The sequence below is a fragment of the Brassica napus genome, chromosome C1, assembly GCF_020379485.1.
Source record: "Brassica napus cultivar Da-Ae chromosome C1, Da-Ae, whole genome shotgun sequence".
Classification (NCBI taxonomy): Eukaryota; Viridiplantae; Streptophyta; class Magnoliopsida; order Brassicales; family Brassicaceae; genus Brassica; species Brassica napus.
Window position 1 is genome coordinate 49,009,724 of NC_063444.1, and position 16,053 is coordinate 49,025,776.

At 39.8% G+C, this 16,053-nt stretch overlaps 4 protein-coding genes across 5 annotated transcripts; 3 read left to right on the forward strand and 1 right to left on the reverse strand.

The window, feature by feature from the left end:
• Positions 1–792: 792 nt before the first annotated feature.
• LOC106379396 (SHUGOSHIN 1) lies at positions 793–3,506 on the reverse strand. 2 transcript variants are annotated; one of them, XM_013819362.3, is made up of 13 exons: positions 3,343–3,506; positions 2,953–3,125; positions 2,835–2,872; positions 2,652–2,760; positions 2,533–2,556; positions 2,370–2,438; positions 2,247–2,291; positions 2,088–2,154; positions 1,927–1,984; positions 1,741–1,833; positions 1,557–1,658; positions 1,395–1,478; positions 793–1,308 (listed from the first exon to the last, which is right to left on the reverse strand). In XM_013819362.3, exons 1-13 carry the CDS (start codon positions 3,392–3,394, stop codon positions 1,032–1,034), a joined length of 1,191 nt encoding a protein of 396 aa, XP_013674816.1. In that variant the 5' UTR covers positions 3,395–3,506; the 3' UTR covers positions 793–1,031. The 2 variants fall into 2 exon arrangements, with proteins under 2 accessions (XP_013674816.1, XP_013674814.1); XM_013819360.3 differs by having other exon boundaries at positions 793–1,311; positions 3,343–3,504.
• Positions 3,507–3,728: 222 nt separating this feature from the next.
• LOC106380357 (F-box protein At3g08750) lies at positions 3,729–5,645 on the forward strand. Its single transcript, XM_013820120.3, has one exon. The coding sequence runs from the start codon at positions 3,884–3,886 to the stop codon at positions 5,087–5,089; it is 1,206 nt and encodes a 401-aa protein (XP_013675574.1). The 5' UTR covers positions 3,729–3,883; the 3' UTR covers positions 5,090–5,645.
• Positions 5,646–5,695: 50 nt separating this feature from the next.
• On the forward strand, positions 5,696–9,262 carry LOC106380365 (putative F-box only protein 15). The gene has a single exon (XM_013820127.3). The coding sequence runs from the start codon at positions 6,946–6,948 to the stop codon at positions 8,089–8,091; it is 1,146 nt and encodes a 381-aa protein (XP_013675581.2). The 5' UTR covers positions 5,696–6,945; the 3' UTR covers positions 8,092–9,262.
• Positions 9,263–14,562: 5,300 nt separating this feature from the next.
• LOC106351146 (putative F-box only protein 15) lies at positions 14,563–15,756 on the forward strand. Its single transcript, XM_013790967.3, has one exon. It carries the CDS (start codon positions 14,563–14,565, stop codon positions 15,754–15,756), a length of 1,194 nt encoding a protein of 397 aa, XP_013646421.2.
• The last annotated feature ends 297 nt before the right edge of the window (positions 15,757–16,053 follow it).

Sequence of the window (16,053 nt, forward strand, 5' to 3'; positions counted from 1 at the left end):
ATTTATTAGAATTTTTAAAATATAATATATAAATATATATTATATTTAAAATGAAACTATATTATGATTAAAGTAGTTACAAATTTTTTATATTATTAGCTTTAAAGAAATACATGTTAATTTTTATAAATGTATTATATAGTTTGCTAATGTTAACCTATCTTACCAACATATTAGATTTTATTTTTGAACATAAATATTTTATACTTACGAAAATAAAATATTTAAAATATATAAATTTAATATAATTTTATTATATTTAGCTCAACATAGTAATTTTCTTTTAATATGATTGATTATGATTATATAATAGATAAAATATTATATAAATTTTTATTTTTCATTTTATAAATGATAACTAAATATTAATGTATAATAATTAATTTTGAAATTAATGAAAATATTTAAATATAATTTCAAAAATGAAGATCTTGTAAAAATCTTTTAAAACAAATTTGTTCAAATTTTAAGATAAATATAATTATATTTAAAATGAAAAGATATCAAAAGATATTATGATTAAAATATTTTAAGGATTCTATGTATTATTAGTCTTAATAAGATTTCTAGTAATGGTCCAAATTAAAAAATCACGCATGAAAGAAGTCATAACTTCTATTTTAATATATAAGATAAATCAAATTCAAATGATGTTAACTAATCCGAATTTAAACTCGACGAAGTATATATAATTGATGTGGACAAAAGTATAACTTTGATTTGGTGAACTCCAAAATTGTATAACTCTAATAATGCAAGTGTCAGAGACCAGCTACACTAGTTAAAAACAAGAACAGCAGAAAAAAGTAAATCCAGATTAGGTTCCAGAATAAGAAGACAAGACAGCACCCAAGTTTCAATTTGCATACATAGCCGTTACAATGTCGCTTGTATAGTTGTATAGTAGCAAGATCACTCGTTAGCTCTCATTGAAGCAAAAACGCCCTACACATATTATAGAACATTGTGAATTTGTGGTTGGATTATAGCACCTGTTTCAACAAAGAATGAAGGCTTTAGACGATTTTCCATCAGAAGTCCCTTCGCATCTTATCCTTAAGTGAGACTTCTTTGTATGATTTGATTTTTCCTGCAGCTTGCCTTGAAGGTCTCCCAACATATGTTTCTCTCATCTCCTCTGCTTCATCGCCTGTTGGTTTGTTCTTTGATTCTCTTTTAAGCTCTGTTGAAACTGAAGATGATACCTGACTAGACTCCTCAACAATGTCATCGTGCAACGGAGGATCTGTGGATACTTTGATGTCTCTCTGAGATGTAACTTCTGTCGAATGTCTTCTTGAAGAGACTCTTCTGTCAAGTATACATTTAGTTACAACAGTCTTAACTCTTTTATTCTGAGGAATAGATGAAATTTTATCTATCACTACAAAAACCTGCTTCTCCCGGTTATCTCTTTCGTGTCATGTAGCTCTACTGTTTCGGGCTTAGACCCGATGGACAGATCACTCGCAGAGCATCTGAAATGGCATCATTTATGAACAAGTTATCAAGCAAGAAGAGTGGAAAAGGAGAGAACAAATGGAGCTTATACAAACCCGGCTTTTGCAGCAGATTCTTGATCATCATGTATACCAAAGTTTTCAGTCACGCCTAGCTCTTGGATATTAAATCTCCTAGACTGTCTTCTCAAAGAAACCCTGAGAAATATGAAAATCGCAATTTTAGCAACCTTCAAAACGGCACTCTACTTATAAACATGGCCTAACGCTTATTGCAGACCTCCTGATCATATTGGTTGTCTGTGCTGACTCTCCTGGTCTGCCAATTATATCTAATACTTCGGAATTGGCGGGATTCGACCTTCCAGAAACTCTGCTCTAAGGAAAAAAGACAAATCCAGAATGACAAGTTTGTACAAGACAGTGGATGTAACAAAAGGCAGACTTAGCAAGAGAGAAACTGGACCTTTTATTGTTGGCTTTGTCATTTATTTGCAATGAGTTACAGTCAGAACTCTCTGAAGCTTAAAACAGAACGGTGATAGGGTAAAGGTTTTAAGAGGTTCCAATGCTCCACAATGATAGCCAAAACGCTACCACTATAATCTTAACCGTTGCTTTTCTTACCAGCCTTATGATCCTCGCCATTTGGATGAAAGACTCCGGAAGCCCCATGAGAAGCGTTTGCACGATCCTGAGAGTTACAACAAAAAGTTTGAACAATCTACTAGTATGGTGCTAATGTCCTACTTTCAGAGGTTCGCAAAAGCCAATGCTCATAAGTACCTTGTCTTCTGATGCATCGTGGTGTGTACATGGAAGCTTTTGTGGCTGGAAAGAAAAGTTTACACCCTCTCAACTATGTAATAAATATGGTAATCGGAAACTAACATACAAAATAAAACAGACCTCAAGCGGCAGTTTCCTAGCCATGAGTACCCCGTTCTTGCAACTAAGTTCGTGCTGAAGTGCCTTCAGCTGAAATACACAGAAAATTCCCGCTGAAGAACTTATAGTTATTGATTAAACAGTCCTGTGTTTAAGCAACTTGGGTTCCAGACTAGGAACATACTTGGTCTTTGCTTGTTCTGATCTCCTGAAACAATAATGAAAAATAACTTTGGAAACCCATTGTAACCAAAGAGCTCCCAAATCATATATCCAAATCAATCAATCAAAAATGAGATATACCGCCAAGATACGAGTGTTGGTCTGGGAAAGCTGCAAGTTCTGTGCTTGCACCATCTGTAAGTTGATCCTATATCTCTGCAGCTCACTTCCAGTCCTCTCAATGATTGCACTATGGTCACAAAAAAAACAACAATAATCATTAGCAGCAAATCAACGTACACAAAATAGTCACAAGTCTCATACTTTCTCTCCGTGAGGGCTTTCATCAGTCTCATGTTTTCCTGCAAAAATAAAAAGAGAATGCGTTTGAATAAGGTAGAGAACGTCATAAACATTTTTAATGAACTCAATAAACATTTGCCTTCTGAAGTTTTTCAGAGAGTGACAAAGATTGCTGCTGCTGATTCGCTCCATGGTTCAGCATCATTTTCTGATTCGGCAAGTTAGTTATATCTCCCAGTGTTCTTCTCTGTGCACTGTTCATCGGAAGATCCTGAATCATCTTCTCTCCTTTCGCTTTGTTAGTAGAAACACCTATATAATTTCAAACGCAACCAAATCCAAACGTAGCTAAATCATCATACGAACACTCCAATATAACAGAATCAAACTCTAACAATCGATAAAGAACAACGAAACTCCAAAGCAATTAGCTGAGATTCAATTTACAAATCTAGATCGAAACGAAACCATATGAGATCCGATTGAAAGGATCTCTCGAAATGTGAGCTAAGCAAGGCTAACATCGAACCTTCAACGGCGTGATCGTCGACTTTAAGCACCGCCGTTCTCGTTCGCACCATCGCGAAGGCGGAGTATAAACCCTAATGCCCCCTTCGCGTCGCCTCTCTCGGGATCGGAATTGAAAAATTCCGGAGGGAAAATAAGAATATAATGTCACCAATTTGGTTCGGTTTAACTTTCACCGGTTCGTTTGCTTTATTTAATTTCACCCAGTTTAAACGATTCACTATATTTTGACACGTGAGCGGATATATTTTGACACGTGAGCGGATGAGGATTGATGTTTTTGGTTCGGTTAAATCTTTAACTGGTTCGCTTGGATTATAGGAATAGACTATTAGATTGGTTTACGCGAATGTCACCAATTTGGCTCGGTTTAACCTTAACCGGTTCGCTTTCTGTATTTAATTTTAATTAATGTGCTTAACCGATTTCATGGTTTTGGTTTTTAACAGTTTTAACGGTTAAAAGAACCACAGATTGTTTAGTTAGTCGTTTCCTTCTTTCAAGAACCTCTGAAACGACTCGAATCTTTCAGAGCGGGGTCCATGGCGTCTTCGAAGCGTTCGTGGACGTTGTCTTCGTTGCCACCGGAGATAATAGAAGAAATACTCTACAGGGCTCCGCCTGAATCTCTACTCCGGTCAAAACCGACGTGCAAGCAATGGCACGCTCTCATCACCAGCAGAAGATTCATCTACGAACACTTGCGTCGCTCCCCGCAAAGATTCATAAGAACCGATGAGACAGTAGTACAGATCATGGATCCGGTGACAAGAAGACGCTCAGATTCACCACTCCCGAAAGAGCTCCAACGTCCGTACGATGTAAATGTGATGATACACTGCGATGGACTCATGTTGTGTATGCGTGGTCACTTTCAATATAGAAAGACCAACCTCGCGCTTTGGAATCCCGTTTTGAGGGAACTCAGATGGATCAAACCGTCCAAGTGTTTCACGCCTTCTGATTACTACGGGATCGGATACGACATCAACAAGTCTCGTTATGATTACAAGATCTTGAGGTTTTATGAGCGCCGCTATGATCATTATATGCGTCATGATGATTATTATGATGAAGATGAAGATGACGATGACGATGAAGCAGAGGTTGAGATATATGAGTGCAAGACTCGTTCGTGGAGAACTCTTGGCGATGCCAAGGTTGATTGCTGGGATGTAGATATCACGTGCAAAGGCGTGTCCGTGATGGGTAACATGTACTGGTTTGCTCAGAAGTATTGGGAAGCTGAGAAGAAGCACAGAAGCTACATTCTAGGTTTCGATTTCTCAGCTGAAACGTTCAAGGACGTATGCTTTGCTCCTCCCTCTCGTGGCGATAATTATCTAGCCTGTTTCGATGGAGATAGATTGTCTTTGCTACAGCAAGATCAAGAAACGACAAGCCCGATTGAGGTGTGGGTTTCAAGCAAGTTGGCTGGTGATGGGGATGTCTTGTTCAGCAAGTATTTCAGCGTGTCCCGCCCCGATCTTCCGGCGTTACTGTTCCATACAGATATGGCTCATCCGGTGTACTGCGTTGGGAAGCACAAACGCGTTATGGCATGGTGCGAGGGAGATGTGTATGATGGTGATGATAAGATTCCTCCTACTTGCGTCATTTTCTATGAAATTGATGAGGGTGGGGTAAGAAGACAGCTTGAGACAGAGCGACACTACGGGTCTGGCTATTCTGGGACTTTTCTTTGTGGCTACGTATACGTTCCAAGTCTAGTCCCTCTTCCGGTATAAGGGGTGGATAAGAGGGTTTTGGTTCTGTCTTCTAAGCTTTCGTTTTAGTCTTTGTGTTGTTGATACTCTGCGCTGTATATATGTTACTGAAAATGACATTGGTTTTGGTTTTTGTATGACAATCTTGAGAGGGTTTAGGTTATGGTTCACAGATACTTATGAAAATGCAACTTATGAAAAACTGCAATTAGCTCAATTTGATAAAGAAAAAAAAGAGAAAAAAAAAAAATCATTTTGTAGTAAAGTTTGATTGAATTCTATTTATATATAAAGAGTAAAGAAAAATCTACAGATTACCCCTAGAAAATATTTGAAGAATGCAGAGCATTGTGTTTGTAACATTTTTCTGATAAAAACATTTGTATCGCAAATGAGTAACAAACTAAACTTATTAACAACACTAACAGATTATTATTAGATTGAATTCCGGAGGGAAAGAAGCAAGAAAGACACGGTTCGGTTGGCTTTACTGAAACTGACATTGGTTTTTGTATGACAATCTTGAGAGGGTTTAGGTTATGGTCCATAGTTGTATCATTTTCAACAAAACTTATGAAACATAATAACACAATGCTACTAGTAGGAAAGAGCTTTTCGGAACAATGATAATCAGTCCCTTGTTGAGATTCTTACTCAGGTTTTTTCACTCTCTTATTAATCTTCCTTATTCTCTAACACTTTTTATATGTTTTCTCTGTTTTTGTCTGTGCAAAACTTTATTTTACCGAACTGATTTTTCATTCATTTTTGCTTTCTTTCTTACAATCATGTTTACCTGCGCTAAGCATGTTTCCTTGCTGACTTACATCTAATCTATACTTCTAGTTCTTATACTCATCTTACATTCTAGAGCTTATCTAACAACTCTCTTATCAACTCTCAATTATCAACTCTCAAATCATTTTTAAACTTAGTTATCTTACTAGTTACATACTTTTAGTTTCGTAGACTAATCTTATTAACTAACTCTTAACATGAATATTGTTTGAACCGATAAACTAGTAAAGAGAAAGGGACGAGAACTCGTCGGTGGGTTGAGACAAAGGCGTTTATTAGATCAAGGAATCGTTCGTGGTGTTACAAAAAAGGAAAGAAGTGGTGGAAACTAGCCGGCGAAAGCTAGTTCGCCGGAAGGTACAAGTCGGCGAGAGTAAAGATATAAAACCCTAGTTTCTAGCCGAAAGTAAGTGTGTGGTCATTTGCGGATCCCTCCTTCGCTACCTCTTTCTCCCCTTTTACAGGCGGTTGCTCGTGTACCTAATTCGTCTTGATCTAATGGGTCTTTTCGTCAATTGGGTCGAACTGTCGGGCCGCTGTTTCGAGTTGTCGAATCGACTGCTTCCAGTCGCTCGTTTGGTCGGCTAAAAATAGTCTCAAGTCGAGCTGATCGGTCGCTCTCGAGTCGACGAACCGAGTTTCTCCCACATAGTCATGTGTTAAGATAACTATCTTGTGGGTCTTTAGGGAGGGTCAGACCCATACCCAACAAATATTCACTTGTAACTACTACTTACATAACTCTTCTTTGGTTCGGTTTAACCTTAACCGGTTCGCTTGCTTTATTTAGTTTCACCGAGTTTAAACGATTCATGTTTTTGGTTCGGTTAAATCTTAATTCGGTTCGCTTGGTTTATAGGAATAGACTATTAATTTGGTTTACGCGAATGTCACCAATTTGGTTCGGTTGAACCTTAGCCGGTTCGCTTTCCGTATTTAATTTCATTAATGTGCTTAACACGATTCATGGTTCTAGTTCGGTTGAATATTTTTAACTGTTTTAACGGTTATAAAAGAACCACATATTGTTAGTTGCTTCCAAGAACCTCTGATACGACTCAATCTTTCAGAGAGCGCCCATGGATTCTTCAAAGCGTTCCTGGTCGTTGTCGACGCTGCCACCGGAGTTAATAGAAGAAATACTCTACAGGGCTCCGCCTGAATCTCTGATCCGAGCAAAACCGACGTGCAAGGAATGGTACTCTCTCATCACCAGCAAGAGATTCATCTACAATCACCTCGATCGCTCTCGCAAAAGATTCGTAAGAACCGTTGGTACGGTGCAAATCTTGGATCCGGTGACAAGAACACGCTCAGAGACACCACTCCCAAAAGAGTTCCAACGTCCATATGGTGTAAGAACGATGGTTCACTGCGATGGGCTCTTGCTCTGTATGTGTGGTTACTTTAATTACAGAAACACCAACCTCGCACTTTGGAATCCCGTTTTGAAGAAAATCACATGGATGAAACCCTCGACGTGTTTCACAACATCTGATTACTACGGAATTGGATACGAAATCAAGAAGTCTCGTTATGAGTACAAGATCCTGAGGTTTACTGATCACCGCTATGATCATAATGTTACGTATGATGAAGATGGACCGGAGGTTGAGGTATACGAGTGCAAGACTAACTCCTGGAGAACTCTTGACACCGAGGTTGATTGGCAAGTAGACCTCTCGTGCAAAGGTGCGGCTGTGATGGGGAACATGTACTGGGTTGCTAGTAAAGATGATGAACAATATATTCTAGGTTTCGATTTCTCTGTTGAGAGATTCAAGGACGTATGCTTTTGTCCTCCTCCCGCTTTCAATAATTATCTAGCTTGTTTCGATGGAGATAGCTTGTCTTTGCTACAGCAAGATGAAGAAGAACCATGGCATATTGTGGTGTGGCTTACAAACAAGTTGGCTGATGTGGATGTCTTGTTCACCAAGTATTTCAGTGTGTCACGATCAGATGTTCCGGCGTTACTGGACCATACAGATATGGCTAATCCGGTATACTTCATTGGCAAGCATAAACGTATCATAGCATGGTGCGAGCGAGAGGTATTTGGAGGTGATGATGAGATTCCTCCTACTTGCATCATTTTTAATGAAATCGATGAGGGTGGGGTAAGAACACAACTTGAGACAGAACGACACTGCGGGTATGGCTATTTTGGGACTTTCTTTTGTGGCTACGTGTACGTTCCAAGTCTGGTCCCTCTTCCTGTATAAGAGGTGGACAAGAGAGAGAGAGAGAGAGAGGGTTTTGTTTCATGTTCTAAGTTTAGTTTTAGTCTTTGTGTTGTTGATCTTCTCCACTGTAAAAAATGTTACTGTAATCGACATTGGCTTTTGTTTTATGACATTCTTGAGAGGATTTGGGTTATGGTCTGTCGGAGCAAATGGAAGTACGAGAATCATGGAGATGATAGAGTTTGAGTTGGTCATTATCGGTTTTGTTTCGGTGTTTATCTTGTCGAGTCTTGAGGCTCAAGTCTTGTTAGTAGTTATCCTATTTTAATAGCTTAAGTTTTCAGAGTTTTCTATTGAGTTGTAAGGCTATATAAAGCCATATGTTTTCTATGAATAAACAGAGAGGTTTTCATATTTCGTAGCAGAGCTTTATACTTTACAAAGTGGTATCAGAGCTCCGTTGCAAAAACCTGAGAGATGGGAGATGATAAGATGAAGTTGTCGCAGTTCTACGGCCATTGGGATCACTGGAGCGAAGTGATGGAGAATTTCTTCCGAGCCAAGGGATTATGGAGCGTGATTGAAACCAGCTACGAGGAACCGACGGACACAACAGTATTGACAACCGAGCAGAGAGAGCTGCTTGACAACGCCAAGACTAGTGACCACAAGGTGAAGCATTACCTTTATCAATCAATTGATAGGGTAACGCTTGAGCAGATCTTGGATAGGAGAACATCCAAGATCATCTGGGAGTCAATGAAAAAGAAGTTTGGTGGAAACGATCGTGTGAAGAGGTCGTTGCTTCAAAAGCTCAGAAGAGATTTTGAGTTGCTTGAGATGAAAGATGCCGAGAAGGTGGAAGAGTATTTCACAAGAGTTCTGGCTATCACAAACCAGATGAGAAGTAATGGAGAGGAGATGCCAGATGTAAAGGTGGTGGAGAAAATACTCAGAACCTTAAGTGAGAAGTTTATTTATGTTGTAGTCTCCATAGAAGAGTCTAAGGAGATCGAAAACATTACACTGGAGGAACTGCAAAGTTCATTGGTAGTACATGAACAGAAGTTCAGAAAACCAGAAAAGGAAGATGATAAGTTGTTGATTGTGACTCAAGGCAGAGGAACAGGAAGCAGAGGAAGAAGCTTCAATGGAAGAGGTAGGGGAAGAGGACGAGGTTGAGGCTTCACAAATAGAAGCACCGTCGAATGCTACAAGTGCCATAAGCTTGGACACTTCCAATATGAGTGCCCAAAGTGGGAAGAAGAAGCGAACTATGCTGAGGAGAGTGAAGACATGTTACTGATGGCTTATGTTGAAGAAGAAGAGGACGAAGTCACTACTGATCTGACATTAATGACTCAATCAGAAGCACGAGAGCCTACAAAGAAGACAACATGGTTTCTCGACTCAGGGTGCTCTAACCACATGAGTGGAAACCGTGAGCTATTTTCAACTATGGATGAGAAGTTCAGGCACTCAGTCAAACTGGGAAACGATAAGAAGATGGAGGTTGTTGGAAAAGGAAGTGTGAAGATATTGCTAAGAAACACAACCTACACAATCAATAATGTTTTCCATATCCCAGAACTCAAAAACAATTTAATGAGTCTGGGACAGCTGCAAGAGAAGAACATCTCTATCGTGATTCAGAAGGGCATATGCAAGATCTACCATGATGAAAGAGGACTACTGATTGAAAGCAAGATGAGTGCAAACAGGCTGTTCATGTTGATAGAACAGACCAATGATATAGAGAGATCAAAACAGCATTGCTTTCAGACAATAGCAGAGGACGTGCCAAAGCTGTGGCATGAACGCTACGGTCATCTTAGCCATCGTGGAATGAAGACGTTGCAGAGTAGAGACATGGTACGGGGACTACCTGCATTTGATACGCAGAGCTTCACATGCCCTGATTGCTTAGTGGGAAAACAACCAAGGAATCCTATTCCTAAGAAAAGTATATGGAGAGCTAAAGAAACTCTGGAACTGCTTCATTCCGACATCTGTGGACCTATAAGCCCTACATCTCCTAGTGGAAAGAGGTATATTCTTTGCTTCATCGACGACTACAGTAGAAAGGCCTGGGCATACCTCTTGAATGAAAAGTCATAAGCATTCACACAGTTCAAGATGTTTAAGAGAAAAGTGGAGATCGAAACTAGTAAAAACATCAAGTGTCTGCGAACAGATAGAGGAGGAGAATATACATCACATGAGTTCTCTGACTTCTGTAATAAGGAAGGGATCAGAAGGCAACTGACAGCAGCCTACACACCGCAGTAGAACGGTATTGCAGAGCGGAAGAATCGAACAGTAATGAACATGGTTAGGTCATTGCTCTCAGCAAAGAAAGCACCAAAGTATCTGTGGCCTGAAGCTGCGAACTGGACATTCTATGTCCTGAATCGGTGCCCAACAAGTGCTGTAAAGAACATCACACCTCAAAAAGCTTGGAATGGAATCAAACCAAGCGTCGAACACTTCCGTGTGTGGGGAAGTGATGTCTCGAGTTTTAACCCGATTATCTAACTGCAAGTGCACAGTAAAGTACGCAGTAGTAATACGGGATCGAATCCACAGGGACCGATGATCACACGTAGAGTTGCAGACAAGTTAATAGCTACAGCGAAACAAGATATATTTTTGTTGGTTTTTATTTAATTTTCTCTAGTGTCACAAAGCATAAACAAGTTGTAAAAAGATGATTTAAACGATTTGAAAACTATTTTAAAACAAACGTTGGGCATTGGGAATTCTCAGGGATTTCTTTTTAATCAAGATACAATTAATGGAAGACACAGGGATATATTAAGAACCGTCTAGAACTCAAACACGATATTAGAATTAACCTACTTCCGTAGCGTTAATTCTCTATGTTATAGAAATCTCCACACTAACTTCCGCTGAGTTTCAATTTCTAAACAAGCATTAAGAACAGGTTCAATATGTTCACAAAGCGCAATAACATCAACTTCCGAGGGTTAAGGACACTTTGCTCATCTAAAGTATTTTCGGAAGTTCAAACAATCACTTTCGGTGCATCAAACAATCTAATATCATGAACTAAGTGATCAATTCAGTTCAAGCAGTAAGAAATCCATTAGATGAAGAACCAAAACGTAATCCCTTAGTCTACACACGTTTTATGGATCAAAACATCAAGAAATCCCCTATGAGAACCCCTAAACCCAACTAGATGACTACTCACACATAACTAAGCAAGAACAAAACGATTTTGATGAAGAAAACATGATAAGATTGTATTAAAACAGAGTAAAGGTTCAGAAGATCTTCTCCAAATGGTTTTGAGATGAACTCCTTTACAAATCTTCACAAATCACACCAAAACAAATACAAAACACTCAAATCTTCTCTCTAGAACTTCTAAATCTCCTCCTTGGTCGCCCCTGGTCTTTTCTGAGTCTCCAAAGTCGAGTTCTTCTGTGAATTATTGAGGGGAGTGGGTAAAAAGGAGTGAAAAGCTCGTTTGTGCGTGTGGAGCCCGTAGCGCCTGAGATCGGTCGATCCACATGGACCGGATCGGTCGATCTAGGGCATGAAGGCGTGGGATCGGTCGATCCACGTTGTCCGGATCGGTCGATCTGTGGCTCTGTGCGATCAATACTTCTCGTTCGGTCCATCTTGCTTCTGAATAAATCCCGAATGCGTTCTTTTCTTTCAAGCTATCTAGTAACCTGCATATTACACTTAAGAACACCAAAACGCATCAAATAGACCAAAACATTAATTAAAACCGACCATTTATTTGCTCCAAAACGAGTTTAAAACCGTTAAAAACACGGAATATCAGGAAGCATTGGACATGTACATGTGCCAGATGTAAAACGGAGCAAGCTTGATGACAAAAGCATAGCGTGTGTTATGGTTGGGTTCTCTGAAGAATCAAAGGCATATAGATTATACAACCCTAGAATGAAGAAGATGATGGTAAGCAGGGATGTGGTATTTCAGGAGAACAAGGGCTGGAACTGGGAAGAAGAGACAGACCATCAAGCAGAGTATGTTCTCACTTGGAACGATGATGATGTGAGTTGGGAAGATAGTGAAGAAGAAGGAAGTGACAATGAGACTCCAGTAGCTGCGCCAGAACAAAACATCGAACCAGAACCACCTGTAGAAGCAACAGCAGAGCCTCACACCGAGCCAGTTGTACAAACCAGGGAGGGACAAAACACAAGACGTCCTCGTTACTTAAACGATTATGTCACTGAAGGTGCAGATCTAGACGACAATGATGAAGTCCACATGGCTAACATGGTAGAGTTTAACTCCACAGACCCAACCACCTTTGAAGAAGCAGAGAAAAGTCTGAAGTGGAGAGAAGCTATGGATGTAGAGATGAATTCGATTGTGAGAAATCAAACTTGGGAATTGGTGAAGCTACCAAACGAAGCTAAGTGCATTGGTGTGAAGTGGTTATACAAAACCAAACTCAACGAGAATGGAGAAGTAAGCAAATACAAGGCACGACTGGTGGCTAAAGGATACTCACAAGAACATGGAATAGACTACACAGAGGTATATGCACCAGTTGCTAGAATGGACACCATCAGGACTATTCTTGCAACAGCTGCACACAGATCTTAGGAAGTGCATCAACTAGACGTAAAGTCTGCTTTTCTCCATGGAGTTCTTTCAGAAGAAGTATATGTGCAGCAGCCAAAAGGGTACGAAGTGTTGGGAGAGGAGGACAAGGTGTACAAACTCCACAAGGCATTGTATGGCTTGAAACAAGCGCCAAGGGCTTGGTTTAGTCGTATTGAAGAATATTTTGTCAAGAACGGGTTTGAGAAGTCACAGAATGAGGAGACTCTGTTCCTGAAAACAGAAAACGGTGATACATTGATTGTGAGTGTTTATGTCGATGATCTTATCTACACAGGGAGCAGTCTCAAGATGATGGATGAGTTCAAGAAATCAATGCAAAGAGAATTTGATATGACCGAACTAGGTAAGATGAGATACTTTTTGGGTTTCGAAGTTCTGCAAACATCAAGCGACATTCATATTTGTCAATCAAAGTATGCTCTTGAGATACTGAGACAGTTTGACATGGAGAATTGCAACTCCGTTAGAAATCCAATGGTTCCAGGGAGTAAGATCGATGCTGATGATGGAGGGGAACGAGTTGATGAGACTTTCTATAAGCAAATCATTGGTAGTCTCATGTATATTACCAATACCAGACCAGACTTGCAATTCTCAGTAAGTCTTCTGAGTCGGTTCATGTCAAAACCCACGCAACTTCATGTTCAAGCTGCAAAGAAAGTCTTAAGGTACTTAAGAGGGACTCTGGATTACGGAATCTGGTACAAGAGAGGAGGAAGTGGAGAGCTGCAGGTTTACACTGATAGTGATTTTGCTGGAGACGTTGAAAGCCAAAAGAGTACTTCAGGTTATGTCTTTCTTATGGACGATGCAGCAGTCGCTTGGCTTTCTAAAAAACAACCAATTTTTACTCTCTCAACTACAGAAGCTGAATATGCTGCAGCATCAGTCTGCGCGTGTCAAGTAGTCTGGTTCAAAAGGGTGTTGGAGGAATTGGGACATCGTGTGAAAGAAGGCACTGTGATATGGTGTGACAATACTTCGACGATTAAACTATCTAAGAACCCAGTGTTTCATGGGAGGTGTAAACACATTGGAGTACGTTTTCACTTCCTGAGAGAGTTGGTTAATAATGGAGAGATATATTTGGAGCATTGTGAGTCACAGGAGCAAGTGGCAGACATTTTAACAAAACCATTGCGACGAGAAGTATTTGAGGACTTGAGAGACAAACTTGGAATTTGCTCTGCAGCGAGTAAGCTAAGTCTTGTGAACCAAGCTTAGTTTAGGAAAGATTTGTTGGAGCAAATGGAAGTACGAGAATCATGGAGATGATAGAGTTTGAGTTGGTCATTATCGGTTTTGTTTTGGTGTTTATCTTGTCGAGTCTTGAGGCTCAAGTCTTGTTAGTAGTTATCCTATTTTAATAGCTTAAGTTTTCAGAGTTATCTATTGAGTTGTAAGGCTATATAAAGCCATATGTTTTCTATGAATAAAAAGAGAGGTTTTCATATTTTCAACAACACAAATGAAATCATTTGGAAAGTGGTCATATGTGGTTGGACCATACAAATAATGCATGATCCACAACGTCATATATAGCCTTCCAACCGTTACTTCGCATTTTTAATTCGAACACTCACTATAAAAAGACTTAGAACCCAAGAAAAGAAATTTACCCTAATCATATATACGTGATGAATTCCCGCGAGTTTTAGTTGTTACTTTGATTTGATTGGTTTACGGATCCAATTTAGTTCGGTTTAACCTTAACCGGTTCACTTATATATTAAATCAGTGAGTTGCTTAAAAAGATTCATGTTGGGTTCGGTTTAATCATTTACGGTTAAAAAAACCATGCATGCATCTTCTTCCTATATACGAAAGGAAAAGATTTATCCAAGAAACTACGTCCAATCATTCAGAGAGCGCGTCATGGCGTCATCACAGCGTTCATGGTCGTTGTCATCGCTGCCGCTCGATATGATAGAAGAAATATTCCACAGAACTCCGGCTGAATCTCTACTCCGATCTAAACCGACGTGCAAGAAATGGTACGATCTTATCAAGAACAAGAGGTTCATCTACGAACACTTGCGTCGCTCCCCGGGAAGATCCCGTAGAACCGATGAGAGACGATTCCTAAGAATCGACAAGACGGTACAAATCATGGAACCGGTGACAAGAACACGCTCAGAGAAACCGATCCCACACGAGCTCCAACCACTAGAAAACATCAAAGCCATGGTTCACTGCGACGGACTCATGTTGTGTATGTGCAGCGACATGGAATCAAGAATCGTCCACCTCGCTCTTTGGAACCCCCTCACGAGGCATATCACACTGATCCAGCCCTCGACACGTTTCACGACTTCTGATTACTACGGGATTGGACACGGCGTTAACAAGTATCGAGATGGTTACAAGATCCTTAGGTTTTCTGATCGCCGTTACGATAATCATCATCATCATCATCATTCTGAAGTGGATTTTGAGATTTATTACTGCGAGACGAGTTCTTGGAGAACCCTCGATGATGCCAAGGTTGATTGGAATGTGGATTTCACGTGCCATGGTGTGTCTGTTATGGGGAACATGTACTGGCTTGCTCATAGGGATGTTGAGGAGGAGGAGGAGCTCGAAAGCTGTATTCTAGGTTTCGATTTCACCGCTGAGAAATTCATGGACGTATGCTTTTGTCCTCCCATTTTTGATTACAACTACTTGAGCTGTTTCGGTGGAGATAGATTGTCTTTGCTACAACAAAATAACGACGAGCCAAGTCTTATTGAGGTGTGGGTTTCAAGCAAGTTGGCTGATGATGGGGGTGATGTCTCGTTTACAAAATATTTCAGTGTGGTCAGCCCTGATCTTCCATGGTTACATATCGATAGATCAGAAAATGCTAGTCATCCGGTGTACTACATTGCCAAGAACAAACGTATCATAGCATGGTGCGAGGGACTGATGGATGACGGTGATAGACTCCCTGTTTGGATCATTCTCTATGAAATTGATGAGGGTGGTGTAAGAAATCAACTTGAGACAGAGCGACATTACGAGAATGACTATGTTGGCACCTTCCTTTGTGGTTACGTGTATGTTCCAAGTCTAGTCCCTCTTCCATGATAAGAGAAAGGAGGTTATGTTTTCATGTTCTAAGCTTTAGTTTTGGACTTTTAGTCTTTTGTTTGTTGATCTTCTGCAATGTAATGATGTTAGACATTGGTTTCCAATATTGAAACGGTTTAGGTTATGGTTCACAGTTGTATACTTTCAAAACTTATGATACACATGGTTCACTGTCTTCACTCTTTCAATTGTATGTTTTATTGAAGGAATAATTTTTTTTTTAAACTTTGATGGCATGTATTTAAATAGAGCAAAGAGGTGTACAGTTTCATAACATCCTTAGAGTCCTCGTAT

Coding starts and splice junctions, on each gene's coding strand:
- LOC106379396 (XM_013819360.3), bottom strand. CDS start 3,394: ATGGTGCGAACGAGAACGGCGGTGCTTAAAGTCGACGATCACGCCGTT. Junction 2,439..2,532: donor TCAGAACAAGCAAAGACCAA/GTATGTTCCTAG, acceptor TGTGTATTTCAG/CTGAAGGCACTTCAGCACGA. Junction 1,834..1,926: donor GACAAAGCCAACAATAAAAG/GTCCAGTTTCTC, acceptor TCCTTAGAGCAG/AGTTTCTGGAAGGTCGAATC.
- LOC106380357 (XM_013820120.3), top strand. CDS start 3,884: ATGGCGTCTTCGAAGCGTTCGTGGACGTTGTCTTCGTTGCCACCGGAG.
- LOC106380365 (XM_013820127.3), top strand. CDS start 6,946: ATGGATTCTTCAAAGCGTTCCTGGTCGTTGTCGACGCTGCCACCGGAG.
- LOC106351146 (XM_013790967.3), top strand. CDS start 14,563: ATGGCGTCATCACAGCGTTCATGGTCGTTGTCATCGCTGCCGCTCGAT.